Source organism: Epargyreus clarus, unplaced genomic scaffold, assembly GCF_041222505.1.
Source record: "Epargyreus clarus isolate Ecla_fem2 unplaced genomic scaffold, WU_Ecla_fem_2.2 ptg000014l, whole genome shotgun sequence".
NCBI classification, from domain to species: Eukaryota; Metazoa; Arthropoda; class Insecta; order Lepidoptera; family Hesperiidae; genus Epargyreus; species Epargyreus clarus.
Window position 1 is genome coordinate 4659367 of NW_027332222.1, and position 23598 is coordinate 4682964.

The following is a 23598-nucleotide window of genomic DNA, read 5'->3' on the forward strand; positions in this document are numbered from 1 at the left end:
TATTTCAGATGACCCATTTAAACCTATTCAATATTTACAGCCCACGTACGTATTTACTTGAATTTTGTAATCCATAACGGAAGTCAAGTTTATAAAAGCGCGAACTAAAAGGAAGTGACTGTAGAAAATAGATGAATATCATAGACAACTATAATCAAATAATCATTTTGTTTATGACAAGCCATAGATGATTTGGAATTGCCAGTGATAAACCAAATAAAATCTGATAATGTAATCTAAATTCAAAGTTTATTTAAATTTAAATCATGTCATCAGAATAATATGTAATCATTTTTATAGCACAGGAGATATTATTTATTCCTTTCCTTTGATTAAATTCCTTTTACACATATTTTATATTATACACGATTTTTTTTAAAGATGAGATATTTTATATATAGTCCGCGTAAAACTGCTAGTCCGCTCTGAATATAGAAATAAGTCGCGACGCCATAGCAAAGTGTATGACTACACCTGCTCGCAACAACTTCAGAGCGGTCTAGCAATTTGGCGCGGACTATACATATTATAAAGATCCATAAAAGGTATGAAATAAAAAAAAATATTTATATACAAATTTATATATTTATGTGTTTAAAGCGAAAAAAAGAAGTCTACACCTAGCTAACGGTACGGGTATTAAAGACCCGTCTTGCTAGTAATGAACGTATTTCTAATTTGCTATAACAGAACTTTTCATAAATAGAAAAATCGAACTCGAACACAAAAATTTCAATGTGTATGTTTTACGGTTAAAGACAGACTCCTATGGTAGACGGATACATAGCAGAGGCTTAATAAATATAGCCCCGTTTCCCGTTTGTACCCTTTGAGTATGGATCCCATAGATTAGATGCATCCCAAAAAACTATTTCTATTAAATTTTATAATAAAAAAATAATTGAATAACGCTCTTCAGTTCACACTGTTCTTATATCAAGACTGTTTAAAATTCAATAGTGTACCTACAGTTCCTTGATTTTAAATATAATTTGAAGTGTCTTAGGACTTCAAAGACCTGGAACAACGTATTTATATTACTTAATTTTTAGTAGTTTGCTGTGGCTATTGTAAATTATGATTAAAAAGCCGTTTATTTCGTGGGACCCACCTCAAATATATGTTTAAAAACAAGCATCATTAATCGCATGTAATTTTCGCTCGTAAGCGATGTTCTACTCTGGAGTACGCATATTATCTTTGGCATAAGTTGAACGAAGTAATGCGAATTCTGTAAAGATACAAAAAAATAATTAGTGTTACAAAAACGTAGACTAGGACTCTTGCTTTTCTTCGTCTTTTGACTACACGAAATTAAACATAGATCATGTGTATTTACATTAACTATTCCATTGTATTCCATCACTGTTAACATGTAATCCACTATTGTAAAAAGGTCATGCATGTGTGGGCAGAGCAACATTGGAATTGTGTGCTATTGCAATTTACCTGATATCTAAGGTGCTAACGTAATCAAATGCAAGTTAACAATTTATTGGTGTCAAGCGCTAGATTTGTCGACGTGGCCATTAAATAGACCTTCGAGTAAATATTACATATCCATGGGCTAGTCTACTCTAGTAACCTTTAACGCCGAGGAATTAAAAAAATAAAGAACACGGGAAAAGCAGTTGAAACGTAACATTACGTTTCGTCAAAGTAAATTCTAAGTTGAAAGTAAATACGGCTGCTTCAAACCATTTAACAGATTTAACGATATTAGCTATAAGGTCAACCACAACCACATTAAATTGGATCACTACAGGTCATGGAGCGTATAATTCTGGTTTTGAAAATGGTTTTATCCCTATGACAGTAAATAATTCTTCTTAGATTGGACAGAAGGCTAAGATAGCTTCGAGCTCGTATGGGATTTGTAGAATTTCAGCCTATTGTACCTACATTTAATTTTTTTTGAGAGCAGCGCTTTCCCGAACATTATCTGAATACCTCATTAAAGTTCTATGCCCAGAAATGAGCGGAGGAAAGCGAAACTGAGCAGCTATACCTACTTAATGTCAAAAATTAAAATACCTTCGAATTTACATTTTAAAAGCTATCTGCTTTAAATAATCTATCTAAATTGGAGTGTCTGATTTTAATATTAAAATAACCGCTTTTTACTACATGCATATGAATATACATACGGTACATACAACAAAATAACATTTTAAAATTTTTTGTCTGTCTGTTAGTTCTGGCTAATATCTGAAATGGCTGAACCGATTTTAACGGGACTTATATTAGCAGGTAGCTGATGTAATAAGGAGTAACTTAGGCTACTTATATTTTAGAACTAGCTGTGCCCCGCGGTTCCACCCGCCTTATTTCTTTTTAACGCGGGAGAAACCGCGAGGCACAGCTAGTACAAAATAGGTATATCTGTTTAAAAGTGAATTAAAAAAAAATAAGTCAGAATACATAATACTTTACAATGACCTGCATAACATTCGGCGATCATATTAGTAACTACCTAGTAGTATAGTTGAGCGGCAATGACCACCTACCACCTTCAAAATCCAAAGGATTACTCTATCCACATTCTGAAATATTTCTGTCGTAGAGCAATGACGCACTACAGTCCGTCGAAGTTTATAATAAACTTCAAGTGTAATAATAGCATCTTCACAACTATGGCTACATGTTCTGAGGGCTGTAGTGTTTACTTGAAATCCAACAGACTGCACGTTTGCTACATTTTTAAGGCACAATGCCTACATAATATAGCCTTAGTTAATAACGCATATACGAACGAATATTATATGTGTACCTATAATACAGTTATTATGTTAAAGTGACTTCGTTTATTTATGCTTATATACAAATTAGATAGAATAAATAAATATTACTTCGAAGCGTAGCGAGCAAGGGTTCGCCTCGTATGACAAAATTTGGAGGGTGGCAAAATCAAGATTTCCGTATTATATAATGTGTATATTGTATAGAAAGAACCTTAAGAAACTGCGCTGGTGGTAAAAATCCACGCTACGCCACTTTACGCTCAGTTACCCTGAATATTTGACATTACCTAGTTAATGTCTATCTTACAAGCTAAGAACTATTGCAGAATGCAGATCAACAAAGCCGGAACTAATTAAATTGTAAAAACCATCTATAAATCAGGCCGACAACGATTAAAAATAAATATTGAATGTGATTAAATTCAATGGTTCGATTAATTTCTGCGTCGTAGCTGTGTAGAGGTGCTACGGTTCAGTAAAATATAGCAATCAGCATCGTAGCTGGACTTATGAGCATCCCTGGCAAGATTTTGATTTATTTGCGCAACAGAAACTTTTTTATAGGAAGAAAAACAATATTTTACAATAAATTTTATGTGCCCGTATCCTGTGATTTTGCAGCCCGCAAGCTTTGGGTCGGCAAGATGTGAACTTAGCTCAATTGCCGCCCCTAGCTTCGATGTCGGTGGAAAGGCGCGTACGAGATGGTTCAATAAACTCATTATAACTAGCAATGTATCTATAACCATGTTCAGATAAGAATGCAGGACTAGATTAGCTGACAGGTGCATATGGCCACCAATAGCCACTTATGGTTGCTTTGATCTATTAGTTATAAATTAAAATGTAGTTAGGTGGGATTAATTAAATTTCCATCTATACAAATACTTCAAATTATAACATAGACATAAATTAATTGTTACGTGTAATAGGCGGTTAGATATCAAATGTACATTTCTGTATCCATGTTCTAGACCTGGATAAGAAAATATTGTTGAGAATTCATTGTCATCCCATCAGTGCCCCAATAGCGTACGGCTCACAACCCCAGCAATGGCGAAGGGCGGGTCCATTCCGCCCAAGGCGAAATTTAAATTTGTTGCCCTCTAATAGACCGGCGATAAAAAAGATCACCAAAAATGGTAAATTTACGAAATTTGATTATAAAAAAGATGTAAAGATTTCTAACTTTTACCGCTTTTTTAGAGTTTATATGGACACGTTATAATATAATGTAGGTTTTTAAATACATTTTATTGGTAAAATGTACATTTTAATATTTTGAATGAGTTGAGTTTATCTGTAAACAATCCCTAAGTGCCGTGCCCCCTGGGTAACTCTGTTTTATAATTTAGAATAGAATAAAGTTTGGCAACACTAGAGTATTTTTCATTATAAATAATTCTACAACTAGAAGTTACAAGATTTAAAATGTATTATTTTTTAAACAGCTACGCCAATATTTCGCTGTGATATGGCCTAAAGATATAGCTTAGCAGAAATGACCGAAAAATTACGAATTTTCTTTTTGTTCCTCTAATTTTCTTCTATAGTTACTATATAACATAAAAACCAAAAATCGTCAAACAGTATAAAAATATATATTTATATATCAATAATTACAAAAACTTCAAACTTATTGTCCTTGGGTTGGTCAATAACCTGCATAGCAGAGTATGTGATAGCCTTCACTTCTGTCCCTTGGGGATGTTGTCCAATCTTGAATTCTTCCCCATAACACTTACAAACTATCCTGAACTCCTCTGTGTTGAACTCTGTTATGACTAACTTTTTGCATATTAAGAATGGTTCCACAGAAAATAAAAAGAGCAACTCATCAAGAAAGTGGTACAAAAGGCCCATCAAGTCATCAGCATTTGCTTCAATAGTATGCACTTCTTTTATCTGGACATAGTCAAGTTCTGTCATGTATCCGAACATAGCCATTCCACATTGTTCAAATGCTTCTTTCAAACTGTCGCCCCATGCATGTAACCTGTAATGAACAAAAGTTAAATATTACAAGAATGTACAAAAATCCATAAGATGTGCAGCCACATATTACAGTAAAGTTATTCATATACTAATATCACAATGAAACCCATGATGGAAAGAAGGTGGTAGAACCCTTTGTGGTTCGACTCCGGCGGCACCACCGCCATGCCTATTTCTACCTAATAACAGCAGTGGTAAGGGAGACAGACTTTTTTGAGGCGTTCCAGCTTAGTCCTCAGGGGTAGCAGCGCATCTGTGGCCGACCTTAGGTAGGAATATCTAATCCTATCGAGGGTTGATTACAGATGTCCACGAGCGGCAGTAGCCACTTACCATCAGATGGGCTGCATGCTCGTCTGATACTCTTATATTATAAAAAAAAAGAAACCCAATCTTTCTAAAGAAGGTGAATGTAAGTGAATAAGCGAATGAATGAACATGGTGTTACATAATAAATAAAAGTCATTCTGAAAAACATCACAATTTATTGCTACAGTTTAGAATGAATTTGTAATGCCTAATAAGTATCCATGTTTTGCCAATCTCTATCTTGTATGAATAGTATTATCTTATGTATGAAGCATAGCCACTATCTGAATCTAGAGCAGAGGTTCTCAAAATTATGTCGTCTACCAGTCACTTATAGATAAAAAAAATCAAGAGCTCCTTTAACAGAGCAATTACAAACAGTGATGGCTTAAAACTTAATTTGTATTCTCTAAGTAATTCTTTTGTATTTAGGAAACACTTCACCAAAGGTCCTTTAAATGAAAGAAACCTCTCAAAGCTAATGTTGCCAACTTCCACATTTGGTCTCGTGCTGCCATTAAGAGACAGGCCTATCAAACATGGCAGAAAATCAGAAACAAAAACAAAATACTTCATTAAACTATCTCCTTAAACGGCTTCAAAGACCCCTTGTCTTCACTGGGCCCTCCACTACTCCCATGGGAAATTTTACAGGATTGCAGAAGTGAACTTGTAAAGAATCATCTTTTTTATGTTACATCTTTTATATGTTAAAAAGAAAAATGTCATCATTTTTTAATTCTTACAATCTGCTCCAAGGTTTTAGTACTCACTATTTACTAGCAATTTATTGATAGTATTTTTATATTATTGATATAAGTCATGTTTAAACAAGCCATTGTCGCCAATTTTTTACTTATAGTCACAAAATTAATGCATACAATGATTATATGCATTGTCTGTAGATAGATAAGAATACCATCAATTTATAAAATTCTTTTATAATGTGTACTAGCATAAAAAATCTCTATTTATCCATCTATATTTTTAGTTAAATTAATATAGCACAAAGTTTGGCAGAGTTTAAATAATTGGCAAATGTAAATCTCACACGTAGGGTTCCACAGCACCATTTTTTTTTTATTAATTATTTAGTAATCATTAATTTTGTGCATATGATAGGATAGAAATCTTATTAAAATGATTACAGCAGGCATTGTAAAATTTTTAAACTCCTTCCTTCATCCTACTGCAGTTCAATAGTTAATACAAAAGATGCCAAAAAATACCAGTCCAAAATTGATAAAAATTTTCCCTTTGATTTTCAGCTTTTTTATTTTGATTTGTATTTGTTGTTATAGTAGCCATAGGAATTCAAACTCTGTGAAAATTATAAGAGTCTCTCTGTGACAGACAGACATAAAGCGGAGGCTTAGTTAGGTTTTATGTATTTATCCCGATACAGAAACAAAAAAAAGCACCACCTTAAATAACTGATAAGAAAGTTAATTATTACAGCATACTATATATTTGTATACTAATTTTAATTTTTCCTGTGATTGCATCATGTTATTACCGTTTTACTAATTTAATTAAATAGAAGGAAAATGTTACACTAATGTAACCCTTACCACTTCCAAATTTTTACATAATATTGTATCATTTTAAATCAATATAAAATAATTGTATCATGAAGTCTAGCCATTCTTGTAAGGAATTAATATTCGTACCATCCAGTTACTAATAAGTAGTACCACAACCAATGTTTTACACTTTTACACCATTTTCTTTTAAATTACATATAATTTTTTGTACTCACTGAACATCTGCTGTATGGTCCAAATCTGAAAATGTAATGTTTTAGGGTTAAAATAGCTTTCATTGCTTTGTATTAATTTTCATGAATTGTAACGTAACGTAACATACTTCGATTACTATTTTTTTATTATCCAAAAAATACTATTATAAATTTCAATTATATGCGCACTAATTATCCACAATCGATAAAATTGTTCCCGCGGATACCGGTGTTTATCATTTTGCGATAAAAAGATTGTAGAACAAGAAAAATAACTTACATTCATACTTTACGGGCGGTAAGTAGTAATCATCCTCGGTTAAACCTCCTAATTCCTCATCCATTTTGGCTTAACAAGTAAAAGTTCAAATAATATATTTAAAGAACTTAATTTCAATGAAATATAATCATGCAACTTTAGCAAATCACAATAATCACATTTCGCGTAAATTTCGCACGTTCTATCAAAAATAAGAAAGAAATGTCAACTCATTCAAATGTCAACTTGTCATTACAATAGATTGTCAAATTTGTTTTATTGTCCATTAAAAAGTTTGTCTCTATATTCTTGTATATATAACATATTATGTTCTCCATTAATATGATTAAAATTCATAAATATTTAATTAATAAACCTTTCAATGAAATAATGCATATTTTATGCATGGACGTGGTGTTGCTCAAAGTTCAAAAAACTAATATTAAATAAATGCTCTTCGTCCAAGTTCGTCCTAAACCATAAACAAATATACGTTTCCATGTTTGCTTTCTTGCATATTCGTACAATATCGAGGTTTTAACAGCCAGTAAAATGGAAATGTGTCATTTACGGTTGTAAAAATTTAAATCTTTTTTAATCGAGGTTAATTATTTTTAATATTATTAATAATCATATGGAACTTTCGTATTATAATTTTCCTATTCTAATCAGTAGTACTGACAGTAATATTTGTAGAAATCATGTAACAGATTGACAGATAATAAAATTGACAATTCCCTGTTGACAGTGACGAGTTCTAACTAAATGACTTTACTAGATGTTCGATTTTTAACAATTTCAATTCAATTTGTTTTCTGGTATTCCATTGAATAGTAATTTGTTTGTTTTCTTCATTTTTGTTAGGACGGTTTTTTGACACTTTTTAAGTATTTTCGGTCTCTAATTTTACGGCACTACAATATAATGGATCCGATAGCAGTTTTACAAAATAGAATTGAACAATTGGAAGCTAAATTAGGTTTAGCTCCTAACTCGATAGACGGCCAGCAGGGGGATTCGGCCACCACGAACCTGGTGAACGCGGCGCAGGCCATAAGCAATGCTACTGCTGGACACGAGAAGCTCTCGGAAGCTATGCAGATGGCCACCGAGCTAAATAACTACACCGACCCAAATTTCGTAGAAAATGTGAGTAATGTCTATGAATGAAATATAACTTTAGCCTACATATTAGGAACCTTCGAAGTTTGACTACGGGTACCTCACTGCCTCATTTATTTGTACCTTATACTAGCAGTGTTAAGTGCTGCTAGGTGCTGGTTTATAGGGTGTGGTAAGGTTGAGTCATACCTGAGCGAGTTGAGTATTCTGAATTAGGTCCTTAGGGATAGCAACATGTCTGTGGGATGTAATACTCTAATATTGTTTGGAGTTGATGACATATCCACAGGACTATGTATTACTATAGACAGCATGCACATTTTTTATTAGTTTTTAGTTTTATTTAACACCAAACACTTCCAATATTTATATTAACTAAATTGTGTCCAAAATGTCAAGATTACTTACTTGGCCTTTGTGTAAAAAATATTTAATCTTAAACTACAATAGAATGTATGAAACTATTACAGATGCAGCAAAACAACATGCATTTGAGAGAGGTGGTGGCAGCAGAGCCTGTAATACAGCACCACTGCCATTGTATGCATCGCTGTAAACAGGTATATCCTACATTATAATTTTATTATTGATTCTTTTGTTAAATTAGCATTGAACTTTAAATAATATGCTTTACTTTTCTCTTTACTAAAATAAATAAATACTTATTTTTAAACAATTTATTATGTTTTAAAATTGCACCATTGAACATTCAATATATTATAAAAATGTATTTTATATCACGGCGTGCGTAAATGGACGTTTTACGCACGCTTCGCGTGCGCAAAACCCCCATTTCCGACCCCGTAATATAAAATTTTATACAACACGCGGACGAAAAATGTTTTTCTGACTCGTGTGATTGCAGTCCTCGCCTGCGGCTCGGCCTGCAAACTCACACTTGTCAGAAAAAAATTTTTCGTCCTCGTATTGTAATGTACTATTATTTGCTAATAATGCAATGGCAGTTTTTGTTATTTCAATTAATTGTTTTATTCATAACAATAACTCTACTTTTACTAAATTTATTTAACAAACTTAAGAGAACTGTGGTTAATTATATAACTCAATATCATAAAATGTATGTTCTAATTTGGTGAGTATTAAATTGTTTTCTTACGCAGGCTGTGCCTGTACTGGAGTCTGAAGCAATCCAGCAGGTACCTCATATGCAGGCCCAGGTGGACAAGATGCATGCAGCTGCTGCGGAAGTCAAGGCTGAAGCTGATCAGGTAAAAAGTTTTATGCTTTGTGTTAAGTAATTTATTTAAGTGATCCACAATACTTGAAATATATTTATGGTTTTGAATGATGTGATAGTTCATGATGTTTGTAATGACAAGACTTATATACCTTGAACTTTATCTATGTCCCCTGTGAAACTTAGCTAGGTGGCATGTGATAACACATTATTTGTGTTAAAATATTTCACCAATAAAACAATACTAACTCCTGAATGTTTGAAATTTGTCTGTCACTTTGTTGTTCTATTGTGGTAAACAGTGTTTTAATGTAAATCTTTGTTATAGGTATCTCAGGGTGTGCAAGAGCTAGCGGACACTTGTGGGACGGCAGCCTCTGATGCATCAGAACAGCTGGCTAACGTTGCACAGAAAGTGGAGCAAGTGGAAGAAGTGAAGTTCCCAAAGAGAAGGAATGGACTCGATTGATGCTACTTAAAACTGCTTAATTACTAATATATTATTTTGTGATACTGATAAAAATGTATTTATAATTTATTTATACTAAATTAAAAGTGAAGAAATGTTGCGAAAATGGTTTTTCTTTTTGTAGTCCATTTATTGCTGAAACCTTACAGGCTCATTTACATCAGGTTGTCTGCCACTTTTGGAGAAAGATTGTGACTTGCCAAAAGTGGCTGATTTCGAGCATTTGCAAGTAAGCTTCTGTACTATTTAGGACCTTGTGTTCTATTTAAGAGTAATATAAATTGTCCATAAATACCAATGCCAATAAGAACCAACTGCGGTACAGTGTTCCGCACTACCTTAAAATATCACAAAACAATTATGTTATTACGATTAAGAAGAAGATTAATTTTAAAGAAGCATAATACGTCATTTGATAGTTTACCATTGGATTTATATATGGCATTAACACTTAATGCCTTTACCTTAACGGCAATTAAAAAAAAACATTTTTTGTTATCTGTGGTCCTCAAGTTGACATTTTAAATTGTAATATTGACTTGTCAACTGATGTTATTTGTCAAACAAAAATGGCAGACGCTGCAATAGAAACGGCGCCGAACGATGAAAATGACGATAATTGGCTGTATGGAGAATCGGCCTCAGAAGTAATACAAGAAGGAGAGGCAGAGACTAGTGAGAAACCGCAGGAGCCACCTGATCCTGCCAACGAAGCAGAGGTACGCGCGCTGGAATACGTAACATAACCTACTTTCCATGTATTGAATCTGTGTTTTGACCACCACTGCAGTAGTTATTTATATGTAGTAGCGTAAATAGATCTTCTACGTAAGTTCTATTTGTTGTTCCTACTCAAAAAATTGTGAGCACCACGCCTGTAGCCCACTCGCAAGTGGGGACTACATCTTGCTGTCTCTCTAGTTAAGCTAATGTTTATATGCTTTTAAAACTTCTAAGATTCATTAGCAAGGTAATCATATCAATTATCGTTTGCTGTGTTTATAAAATCAACAATTTTTACAATGGAAGTAAACAAAAAATGTAAAATTGCTACCACGAAAATATTGTGGAATATTTTTTATTAAAAATGTGAACACGAATATTGTAAAAATACTCCTTTACTTAATTTTCAACTAGATTACTTACCTACTTATAACTAACTAACTTATAACTAAACTTTGGTCAAAATTATCATGAAGCTTGCATAGTAGCGCAGCTTACAAGGTTACAAACTAAACTAAATAGTAAAATGTTGTAATTGATTGTAATCTTTAACTGTAAAGGAAATCACTGTAAGGAGACCTATATATCCAAGAATACCTTGTATTTTTAAATGCATTTGAATTACTCCTGGAAGGATTAATGTGTGCTTTATTGAAAATTTTCTGATTATATTTCAGGAAACAGAAGATAAGGAGGATGAAAATGAAGAAGGCAATGAAGATTCTCAGTTCAATGATGAGCACTTCCAGGATGTGGACAGGGAGGACCAGGATGCGGCCAACGGAGACGCGGACAGCCAGGACAATGGAGACTCGGATTCTGATGATTCCGACCATGTGAAAGTTACTATTGGAGAAATCAAATCGGGTCCACAAACATATGCAAGCTTGAATGTTAAGGTATGTTCATTAGATTATTTGTCTAAGAGTCTTGTCTTATTGATTTAAATCCTTGAATTGTCTATGAATTTAAGAAGAATGAAATGTTATATTGCAATCCAATTATAAAAACTTGTTTTTTCAGTATTACTTTCAGTACTTGCATGTAGTAAGATTTGATGGATTACAAATTATGACATGCTTTATTAAAATAATAGTGTATTTAAAAATCAAAATACATAATATAAAAACTTAATTGCTGTGACAAGAAATCCACTTTTTTCTATTATAAACTGTTACTTTTAGATTCCTTTATACATGTTGTGTGATACAATATTTTTGTATGTTACAGAGGGGTGTAGGATTAGTAACAGCAGGGTCTACTGACAAACCGCGTCAGGGCCCCGCCACTAGTGGTAAGGTCAACTTAGAAGACTTGGAAGGACCGGGAAGTATTAATGGAGTCCCAGCATTAGAGTTTAATATTGATACCATAGAAGATAAGCCGTGGAACAAACCTGGCGCTGATATATCAGGTAAAGTTATTTGGATGTTTATTATTTTAAAGTAATGGGGTGTTAAAAAGTGGCACAAATTTACAACTACCTAGTTTTATGTAAATTTTCCATCAAAGTAGGTCAAGTTTTTTCAAATGTCCAGGAAACAACCCAATAGATGAATAATGTATAAATGTAAAACGATTTATAAGCCTGAAAACAAAGTTGATGACAAAGCTTTGCCAGGTAGACTTTTATAAAGAATAATAAAGTCTAGTTCTAATGAAAAGGTAAATAAAGAAAGTTATGCAAGTTGTAATTTGTTTCCATGCTGTAGATTTTTTGTGATATTATTTATTACAACACTAAAAACACAAAGCAAAATCGGTATTAAGTATGTTCCACAAGACTTTTTCTCACTTGTCATATTCATATTTTTGAATTCAGTAATTATTTATTGTGAACGGTTTGGCAGTAGTTTATTAAAGCCCTTGTTCTGAATTTGATGTGTTTATGTTCAGATTACTTCAACTACGGGTTCAACGAGGTGACGTGGAGCGCGTACTGCGAGCGGCAGCGGCGCATGCGCGTGGGCGAGGCGGGCGTGGCGCTGCACGCCGCCGCGCGCGCGCCGCCGCCCGACACGCGCCGCCCGCCCGTGCACGGTCCGTACACACGTGTCATATACAATCCTCGGTTATCTACTCCGCCGTTTATAGCACATGTCTGGGGCCGTCTGTAGCGCAAAGGGGGGGGGGGGGCACATGGAACCTTTGAAATGAATAGTTTCAACCAGGGGCCCTACCACCATCTTTTAAAAACAATCATAGTTCAGGATTATTTTGTTTCGTACCATGGCCTCCTTAAAACAGTTTTGTTTTATACCTGCCAACCGATGTAAACTTAAATATAATAAAATCTTACTTTAATGAGGTTGTGTGTAGAGAAATGTGTTTTATTAATTTTTAATACTTTATCAGTACAGTGAGGTTACGTTTTTATAATTGTAACATTCTTCTTATTGCTCATATTTTTAATTTACAGTAAGAAATGATGATGGAATACCACCAGCAATGCCCAACAATTACCAGGCTCGTGAAAATACGATACAAGTAAGTTCAAAATATTTTTTAATTTTCAAGAACACAAATTTTAACATTTTCAATACAAATATACTATTGGAGTCGTGCCTGCCTGCACTGGGCCCGATACATATGTATCGTAGGTCCGATACATTCCTGGGAACTGAGATAAATCGTGTAAGTTTACGAATACGACAGCGCTTGACACTGCTGTTATTAGGCAGTAGATGTGGCATATAACTATAACACGGTGTTCGGTCCCTTAGGTGATGACTGCGGAGCGACGCGAGTACGGGCGCGCGACGCACCCGCGCGACGCGGCGGAGTACTTCGCGCCGCCCGAACACTTCTACGCGCCGCACGCCCCGCACCCGCCCTACGACGAGCCCTGGGGACAGCCACGTCAGTACCGACATATTTTATCGTTTTTATTTTAGCTGCTCAGTTCCTTTTTGTTTTGTTGTATTTATGAATTACTTCATTAATTATTTGCTGTCTCCAATATGACGATCTTGTCTCGGTAGACTAGTCTCGTAAGTCGAGAAAATAAATTGGTACGCCAAAAAACCACTACGAACTCACACTATAAACGTAATTTCATAATTGTGACAATCTTACCTTCGACGACGTTTTGCGGAGCATATGTACCGCGTGCGCATATATCGAAGGCTACAATCGAACTGATTTTAAAAATAGCCGGCCGACTCGCCAGTGCTGTGTTACGTACGTGGTTTGATATATGTTAAGAGAAGTTATCGTTAAAAAATAATAATAATTACATCATAGAGATATCCATGATGTGCCATTACATAAATATGGGGATAAAATAAATATTTATGGGCTCTGCTGTCACTTTTCACAGCAATTGTATAAATACTGGATGACAAACGACGTGAGGAAACACTGAAATGTTTTGTAGAAAGTAATATTATTTTTGCGCGCAGGTCACCCGGAGCAGGGCGGATGGGCGCCGAGCGAGATCAAGGAGCTGACGCCGGGCCCGCCGCCGATGGGCCCGCCGATGCTGCCGCCGCCGCACCTGGCGCACGCGCCGCCGCACCTGCCGCCGCCGCCCTACCGCGCGCACCCGCCGCCGCACGCGCCGCACGCGCTCGACCGCGAGCGCGAGCGTGAGCGCGACCGGGAGCGCGACCGCGACCGCATGCGCGAGCGAGACGAGCGCGAGCGACGCGAACACCGCCGCGACGACGTGAGTCTGCAGCTTTCACAAACCCGTACTCTAGTATAGTTCGCATAAAACTGCTAGTCCGCTCTGAATATAGAAATGAATCGTGTCGCCATAGCAAATTGTATGACTACACCTGCTCGCAACAACTTCAGAGCGTATTAGCAGTTTGGCGATAACTATACTTCATAACATGACGTAGCTATGTAAAGCTCTATAGTGCACAAGGAGGTAATTAATGTATCAAAATCTGAAATATTAAGTGTTTAGTATTTTGGCATGGAATAGACAAAAATAGTCATCCCTCTGACTTTGCATCACTTGCATGAATCAGTCACATAATTATAGTATGAGAAAATACATTGTAATTACTATATATGTTTACGTATATAGTAATTACAATACGAGTATTTATTCTACTTATTCATTGTCTAATTTTATGACCTGTCGCAAAAGTGCACGTTAATTTCACCAGCATGAGAAATCATAGCTCATGATGAATGTCAGTAGTAATGTTATTATGAGAAAATCTGAATACATGATATCAGATCAGACTGCATTGTAATGCCTTATTACAGTTTCACATACATATTTGTTTTTGCTTTACTTTAACTCTTATTTATTTATAATATCATCTTTGTTTTATACAATATTTATAGGAGGACAGAGACAGAGATAGAGAGCGAGAACGGTCACGTTCGATAAAGCCGGAACGGATACGGGAAAAGTAAGTAGTTATGTCTAACTATAACTTACTCATTGTGTAATCGGTGTTGTAGGCTTTGTGTGGCTTAGCAGTGTGTAAATAGTGATATATATGTGTATCGTTTTGGTTTCAGGAAACACAAGTAAGGTTTTACTTTTATTGTTACTCTAATTCATGGAAAATCCAAACCAGGCTGAAGTAAAAAAAATAAAATTCCTATTACATATTATTTAATGTAATTACATGACAAAAAGAGAATTTATTTTATAGACAATAAGATCACGTTTTTCTAAAATTGCAATGTTTTCAAGTTTCACTAAAGTAGGTCCTGGCCTAGTCATTTAGCCTAGCTGTCCAACGAGGGAATGTTGCCAGCAGAATGCTGAAGCGGAACTCATCCCAGGGACAGCAATTTGGATGTAGCTTATATTTATTAATTTTTCTTTTTTATAGTAGGTCCTTGGCCAGTCACTACTGTTAAAGTTCACTTATGGTCCCAAAACTCTCAAACAAATTTTGATTCGATATTATTAGTTTGTCACATGCACCAAATTCAATGAACAATAATATGAAAAGACACGGTTTGGCGAAGGAATGGTACTCCAGTGGTAGCTGACATTTAGAGTAACTTTTTGTTCTTAATAAAAAAAATATAATTATTTTCCTCCAACCCCTGTCAGAGGTTAAAATAAAAAATAATATGTAACATGTATGAGTGAATGAATGTTTTTGTGTGCAGATCATACAGACGGGAACGTTCGCGGTCCCGCTCGCGGCGACACAAGTCCCGGTCGCGTTCGCCGCGGCCGCGCGAGCGCATCGAGCGCGACCGCGAGCGAAGTATCAAGCCCAAGAGCAAAGATTCAAAGGACAAGGACGATGAGAAGTAACTCCCTGGATATCAATGTCGTAGAAACTAAAATATCGCTACTTCAATTCAAAACTACCACAAATCAAAATAACACTTTTTTTACAGGAGAGCTAATTAAAAAAAAGTACTTTTCGCTTTTATGAAATTAATGTATAACACAGATTAGTTTTAGAGATGTGGCAATTTTGTACAAAAGAGACTTGCTTTCAGCTCGTTTGTCGACGCACAACTAATAATGTGACGGTTTAGATTATATTTCGCGTGTTGAAAACGAAATTCAAAAGTAACGGTTGCGTGGGTTTTGTATTTCAGAATGCAAAATCAATGGGAGTACTTGTCAAATATGAAGGCTTACGATTGTATTTTTGCTATAAAAACATTTTTGATATTTTTTATTTGTGGTAGTTTTGAATTGAAGCAGAGATATGTGGAAAATGTTTGTCTCCACGTTGCTTTCTTAGGCAATGGAGTTTACAATTTATTTTACTGAAATCAATTTCAATGATGATGTTTGAAATGATAAATATAAAGGTAATTAATGAATTCTGTTGTTTTACCTAACAATTCCTTGAAGATTATGAGTAATGATTATTGCATGAAACCATGTTAATATAACATATAGTCCTACTTATGAATCACCTAATTATGAATCATAATTAGGTGTCCAAAATGTAAACAAACAAATGTCACTGTCAAAATGAACAAGAAATAAAAACTATAACAAACTCAACAAAAAACGAAAACTTTATAATTATTCACAATTTAACAAACGCGCTATGTAAACGATAATACATTCGAGTTCAATTATAATCACGAAAATGAATAACATCAGTAACGAAACTTAAAAATGACGGCACAAGAAATGTTCCGGGTTCCGATTGTGTTACCATTATCACATTTTAATTTTCTACCATAAACCTTGTTTTTTATTATTATCACTGTATGGAACGAAATTGAGGTAATATAAATATTAGAAAATGTGAATTGATCTTAATTTTTTTAGATTATTATTTTATTATTGTTGTATTAATTTAATATTGTCAAAAATAAGAATCTACCATTTGAAGGGTATGTTCTTGATAGGTCAACATTGTTTACATTTTGGACACCTAATTATGAATCAGACTATATATAGGTACATTGTGTGTAAGGGCATAACGTAAAACATGCGCATGCGCAAGTTGTAGCATATGGCCTGAGCGGGCATCTATCGCGTGAGTCCGCGGGTTTATGGAACGCCTTTGTGAGAATGAAAACAAAATGAAATAAATAAGTATCATGTATAAAATACATGAGACACTAATGTTCACACAGGGAAGGATGTATCAATAAAACACCATATATAATTTTGTAATATTATTACAGAAATGCTTTATTAATTAATGTCTAAATAGATGGATCATATAAATGTTATCTAGTACAACCTACAAGACGAGACGGCCGGAGCCGCGATCAGTCACACCTCGCCGCCCTTGACGTCCCGCCTTATTCCATCACTTACAGTTTTACAAATCATTTTATTTTGTTAACATTTTTGTACAGCCATATACAATAATTTTATTTTCAATTACATCTAGACGTAAAAAATCTGAGGTGTCGTAGGAAACTACGCTTCCTATAAAATAATTACAAAGGGGGAATGAGGGAGCAGCTACGCATGTGACGTGCGACCGGCAAGGCAGACCTCGGACTACAACTATCAGTACAGGACTTTACAATCATCACTATAACCTAAGCAGCATTACAACATAAGCATCGCCCACTCTCTAAGCGCTCACTCCGATCCTCGGAGGCTCGATCAACTAAATAACTTAAATTAGTTATATTAAAAATATACAAAAATATCATTTTCACAAAATTATAATCCATAAACTATACACCCCGGCACTAAACAATATTCGATAACTATGTACGATTTTAAAGCCGGATTATAACCTAAACGAGAGCTCGACTTTAAGAACATTACAAAACAATAATATAATCACGACTATAGTGCCGATTGTCTAGAACTGCCTGCGGCATTTCTTCACTCGCAGATTCAAGGTCCCCTAGCCCAGCTAATAGTAAATCTACAACGAGCTAAACTACGGAAACGCGCGGGTCCCGACTGACCGCGGCCTTTCTACGATTCATAAATTACACAAGAATGAGAGACGTTCAAATATTTATACATAGATTCATACGAACAACGAATAATACTAGAACACTTAAGAGCTAGAAACGCATCAAACACTACACGCCGCGGCGAGGCGACGGCCGAGCACCGGGATCGGCGTCGACGCTGTACATATTGTTACAGTATACACACAAGTATAAATCGTTTCGCATCGATCTGGGTTCGAGCTGTACATCGGTCTGCCGAGCGCTATGTACAGAGGCGTTGCGACCGCGGCCGCGCGGCTCCGGACGAATATACTTACAAATGTACAATCGCTTATTATTCACAAAATTTATATTAGGCGGTGATACCCGCGCCGTCGCATCAGCCTTCCCCGCGGACGTTAATACTTTACGCAGACTACAGCACCGCGTTGGGCGGCGGCGGCCCGATAGGCCCCAACTCCGGCGCTTTCATGAAGAACTTCTCCAGTTTCGCGATGATGTGCTTCCCGTACGTGTACTTGCGCAGCGAGCCGATGTGCGGCCGGATCTTGTGCATCAGAACCTTACGCTGCGTCGGCTCCGCCACGTCTATCATCTTCTGTACAACGTAGTTCGCGTACTGGTCCTTCATCATCACATGGAGAGCACTGCAAAATTAAATTCATATTATGTTATTTCTCTTTTTACTTCATATTAATTTTAAGTGAGACATGAAGTGTTCATTATTTTTGTGTTGATCTTTATCGTAAGTGGAAATAACAACACTACTGGTTAGTTAACTTTACTTTTCTTATTTATATGCAGTCTTTTTTCAACGACCATGGAATAAATATCCAGCTGGCAATAAAAAATAACAATAGTATTGTACTCGTATTATGTTTATAAAGAGGTTAGCTTTCAAGCTTGAGACATTTTTTAAACTTGAAATCTATGCATTTGAATGTAAATTGATACGAATGTCAAATTACATATTGGTATTTGGTATTAGGTATGCACGTATTTTGCACGGTATTTGGGTTGCACGATACTGACTTGTCGTTGAAGCCGCACAGCTCGTCAATGAGCAGCGCGCGCTCGGTGCGCGTGGCGTGCGAGACGCACTTCTCGACCACGTTGGACGCGAACTTGTGCTGCGAGAGCTGCAACACCTTGCCGCGCACCGCCGCCACCAGCCGCGAGCGGTCCTCCGCCGCGCCGTGCTCGAGCACGTGCTGCACCACGTAGTTGCCGTACTGGTCCTGTTCAAATATAAACCATCGCGTATTATTTAATTGCACCAATATGCCTTAGCATCAACGGAACACTCTGTCCCAGAGCTGGGCACAAGTGTCTTGTTACAACTGCTTTTAGATGATTTGTAGTGCGAAAAGGTTTAATGGCTACTATCTAATGATAACAGACATCTGAACATGCCCTCTATAGTAATGAAATTCATGTAACATTTAGTCATAAGATGCCATAAGGTAAGTGTTGCTGATGATATTCGACATTCCTGGGCCTTGATGTTTTTAAGATACAACAAATACAAACAATGAGACAATACGCATTTAAATACAATACAATATTCCTCTTCCTAATAATCTAAAATATAATAAAGTCAATTGACTGGGCCTATATGATAGACCATAGCGTTTACTGTCCACATTCAACGTGGAAAAAATAATGATTCGTGCTTAGTGACCTGTATGAGCTGATCGGTGTGCGCGTGCAGCTCGGAGAGCACGGGCGCGGTCTGGTCGGGCGTGCAGTGCTCGAGGATGCGCTGGATGACGCGGCAGCCGTACGGGTGCGTCGACAGCGCGTACACCTGCCCCGCGAACGCGTTGATGATGAACTGCAGCGCCGTCGGCTCCACGCACTCGATGCACTTTTGCACCTGCACATGCACCACATTTTTTTTTATAATAGTATGAAATAGCAAACGAGCATACAGTCGACCTGATGGTAAGTGGCTACTGTCGCCGATGGGGCATCTGTAATCAAGCCCAGATCGGATTAGATATTCCTACCTGAGGTCGGCCATAGATGCGTCTCGAAAAAGTATTTCTCCCTTACCACACCCTTCAAAACCAGAACGCAGCAGCGTTTAATTCTGCTATTATGAGGGAGAAATAGGTGTGGCGGTGTTGCCGCCGGGGTCGAACCACAACCGGTCTGTACCTTACACGATCCTTTAATACTTATAGATAGTACGAACAATGTAATGATGTGTGTGAATTGGTTAAAGAAGTTAGAAAAACAAAAAAATCCTGTTTCTATGAAGTTCGTGAACAGTTGCAAAAAACTATAAAACATGAATGATGTAATTTCAATAGCACTGGTTGTCGTAATCGTATATCACATAATATCCTTGTAGTTTTTATTATCGATGTAATATTAATTATTATTAACGAATAACTCAAGCTATACAATTCTTTCGTCAGTAACTAGAAGAATTTGGTTACAAAATTTGTTAATAGCCTCGACAAAGAAAGACCTAAGGCTCTTTTTGAGTATACTTGCAATGGGACAGTTTTTATTTCTTTTGTGTAATCAGCTTTGTACTTACGACATGGTTTCCGTTCTGATCCTTGACGCACTTGAGGACATGCCCGTCGAGCTCCCGCACCACCTCCTGCTGTTGCTCGGCCGGTATGGACTCCAGCGCCTTCTGGATAACCCTACACCCGTACATTTGGAGAGCTAGCGCTAATACGTGACCGCGAACCTGCAATGTCAAAACGTTGAAGTACTCATTAAAAGTAAATAGGCCATATTATACATTTGGATAGGTCAACGAAAATGACATACGTATGTACATATATAAATATATTAAAAACCAATCATGTTCATGTGATTTTGTACGCACGTACAATTAAAATTTGTACCCATTCCTAAACTTGTATACTAATGTATCGTGCATACTAATGTGTCATAATTATTTGAATTGATTTGTTCTATTTGAAGAACTCGCGCTACGAGCCAATTAACTGTCTATGATCACGAGATGTACCTAATCTCGCGAGATTCCGTACGTCGTCGGCAATCCAATGAAACTTACACATTTTTTTTTACTTGCTCATGGCCCACAAATATTAAAGAAACTGGAAAAATTCGAATTCAATGCAACGCTGTTGTACATGTACTTAAATTTATTTATATATACGACAAAGACTCAGCAAGAAACTTATTTGCCCATGTTATGTATTTTATACATTTTACATAAATTGTATTGTTGATTCACATGTATTATAGTTACCTTTTGCGCCAATGTTGTTTTCTGTTCCGTCGTGCCAAACTCAAAAAATTTCTGTATCACATAATTTCCAAATACGTCTGTCATTAAACTATACGCGGCTCCAATTATTTCATTGAACACCATTTGTTTCTCTTGAACTGTCGCTCTTTCTAATTTCTGCTGTATAAACCTGTAACAACAATGCAAGCGTCAAACATAGCAAGAGTAGCATCAGATCGGAACGCTACGTATCTAACGTTTTAGTTATAATCTTTTTGTAGTTCGTATCAAGTTTTTTTCTGGTTTCGATCAACTCTAAGTATTATTTTGGGCCGACTTTGAAATAGATAAAGGTTCATTTTTGGCTGTATGAATAACTTTTATATGTATTTCTGGTCATAATAATTTATTTATATATGTACCAGGAGGTTTTACGCAAAAAAGTCCTGATGCTTCTGTGTCTCTCAACTCTCTTAAATATAAATACAATAATTGCGTGCTTATAAGTATTTAATTCAAACGATTCGACGACTGGTGCGCATATGTGCTATATCTACTTAATGTAGTCATCTTTCATTCCCGCTATCGCGAGTGAACAATGAAAGCCTCAAATTCGAAAGAAATATCGACGACATAAATAATTTATAAGTCCTTGTGACCTTTTCATGACGCTTCGTTTTATTTTCAATAATAGTTATTTGGTGCTAAATGTTTGGTGCGCGTATTATTTTATTTTAAATGTTACCGTAGAATATACATTTAAAATTAACTAAATTTCATTGTTTTACAAGGCAATTCTACAAAATATATTTATAAAAGGATTTGGTATAAAGTTATTTAAACAACCTTGTATGTAAATAAATTAGATGTTAAATTTAATGCCAACGTGATAGGAAAAAATATTTTTATGGAAAAACACGTTCACACTATAATTATCCATATAAACATTTACGCATTTATTCCTTTTGTAAACATGATTTTAATAATATTTAAATATTATGTTCATTACGGAAAATTTATTGAATTTTCTGATCCTTAAGCAATATATATTTTTTTCATACTGTTCGTAATTATAACACAAATTTACTTTGAAAGTAATACTCTATTAATCTTATAAATTTATGCAGATAGCAAAGTTGGGCAGACAGGAAAACAAACAAAATATCAATCGAAATTGTCGTTGTATAACTACTTTTATTAGCACAGTATGGTTAATAATGATAATATCTACTACGGAAAATAACTGATCGCCACTTTTTTTTCAATATATCATTTTTATGCTTGTTGTGTTAATAGCTGCATACGACACTGATAATTGCCTCAAGTATAAAAGTAAAAAAAAACCCTGGCTAGCTTTTGTGCTGATCTGTCAATGACAAGATTACCTCCCAACAAAATAATATAATATTGTTATAAACGCATAAAATTGTTAATTTTTTCAAGTCCATACAATTAAAATGTCGATCCATCCATTGTCCGTTTAATTCAACGTCGACTTTTTATCGTCGAATGCGTCCGAGGATGTAAAGTGTCGTGTAGCGGTGAACCCACCTGGAGCCGTGCTGGTCCTGCGAGAACTCGACGATGTGGTTGGCGAGGTCGCGCAACTGCAGGTTGGGGAAGCGGTTGTTGCGGAAGTCCTCGAGCAGGCGCGAGCGGCCGGCGGGCGGCTTGTCGCCGACCAGCGCGCCCACCGACACGCCGCCCACCGCCACGCCGCCCACGGTGCCCACGCCGCCGCCGACCAGCTCTGCGCAGACAACACACCGTACAATTTTAACACGCAGCCCCTAAAGATTATCTGAATATTTGGATAAACTTCCTAACCACACCGTTCAAACCAGAACACACAAGCATGAACCCTGCGTTTGTAACACAATATGTTTGAAGTTTGTTCTTACAGTTGAGGTATAAGAAATATCCATTACTGTACGTATATACGCACGATATCGTGACTAACAATGTGAGATTTTGTGTAGTGCAACGAATTTATGAATTTTTATTTTATCCTGTCCACTAATTGGTCGTTTTCTAATATTAAGCATTGCCATTCGGCTTTGAAACGCCATTCCGAATGACTTACGCAAAGCCTGCACCAGACAGATTTAAAACGGAAGTTACATCCTATTTTGTAGAGATATTTGGAATGCTGTCTAATAAATATCCGGAATACTGTGTATACAAATATACTCTATCTTGGATAGTGTATTAAGCTTCTTTATTATCACTTCCATGTGTAAAATTTTTAAACTTACATTGTTATTTACATTGCTAAGATAGCGATAAATAACCGAATCGGCAATGGGTATTTCGCACATTACTCATAAATCTGTCAAATGACAAATAATACAATGGACAAGAATCTTCAATTTTAATAACATTAACGTAAAATGTGGACTGTTATAGTTCGCACCAAACTTATAGTCCGCTCTGAAGTTGTTGCTCGCGGGTTTAGTTAGCATATACTCCGTAACGTAAGGGCACACTAACGTAGCTATGTACCC

The 23598-nt window shown here is 35.9% G+C and overlaps 4 protein-coding genes across 11 annotated transcripts in view; 2 read left to right on the top strand and 2 right to left on the bottom strand.

The window, feature by feature from the left end:
- Positions 1-4326: 4326 nt before the first annotated feature.
- Positions 4327-7276, bottom strand: Archease (protein archease). The gene is made up of 3 exons (XM_073079547.1): positions 7064-7276; positions 6805-6829; positions 4327-4737 (listed from the first exon to the last, which is right to left on the bottom strand). Exons 1-3 carry the CDS (start codon positions 7125-7127, stop codon positions 4347-4349), a joined length of 480 nt encoding a protein of 159 aa, XP_072935648.1. The 5' UTR covers positions 7128-7276; the 3' UTR covers positions 4327-4346.
- A 518-nt stretch (positions 7277-7794) lies between these two features.
- On the top strand, positions 7795-9937 carry LOC140747244 (uncharacterized). Its single transcript, XM_073079546.1, has 4 exons — positions 7795-8191; positions 8635-8724; positions 9286-9393; positions 9691-9937. The coding sequence occupies exons 1-4, from the start codon at positions 7967-7969 to the stop codon at positions 9829-9831; spliced, it is 564 nt and encodes a 187-aa protein (XP_072935647.1). The 5' UTR covers positions 7795-7966; the 3' UTR covers positions 9832-9937.
- A 430-nt stretch (positions 9938-10367) lies between these two features.
- Fip1 (Factor interacting with poly(A) polymerase 1) lies at positions 10368-16317 on the top strand. The gene is made up of 9 exons (XM_073079549.1): positions 10368-10550; positions 11232-11453; positions 11785-11968; positions 12451-12594; positions 12974-13041; positions 13278-13413; positions 13956-14221; positions 14857-14924; positions 15643-16317. The coding sequence occupies exons 1-9, from the start codon at positions 10401-10403 to the stop codon at positions 15791-15793; spliced, it is 1389 nt and encodes a 462-aa protein (XP_072935650.1). The 5' UTR covers positions 10368-10400; the 3' UTR covers positions 15794-16317.
- Positions 16318-17117: 800 nt separating this feature from the next.
- pum (pumilio) overlaps positions 17118-23598 on the bottom strand; it is a 78697-nt gene continuing 72216 nt past the window's right edge. For all 8 annotated transcript variants that reach the window (XM_073079555.1, XM_073079553.1, XM_073079552.1 and 5 more), the window contains 6 exons: positions 22646-22844; positions 21116-21284; positions 20426-20584; positions 19559-19753; positions 18910-19115; positions 17118-18524 (listed from right to left, as the gene is read on the bottom strand). In XM_073079555.1, the coding sequence (XP_072935656.1) occupies positions 18293-18524; positions 18910-19115; positions 19559-19753; positions 20426-20584; positions 21116-21284; positions 22646-22844 (1160 nt within the window). In that variant the 3' untranslated portion in view covers positions 17118-18292. The remainder of the gene's footprint in view (positions 18525-18909; positions 19116-19558; positions 19754-20425; positions 20585-21115; positions 21285-22645; positions 22845-23598) is intronic.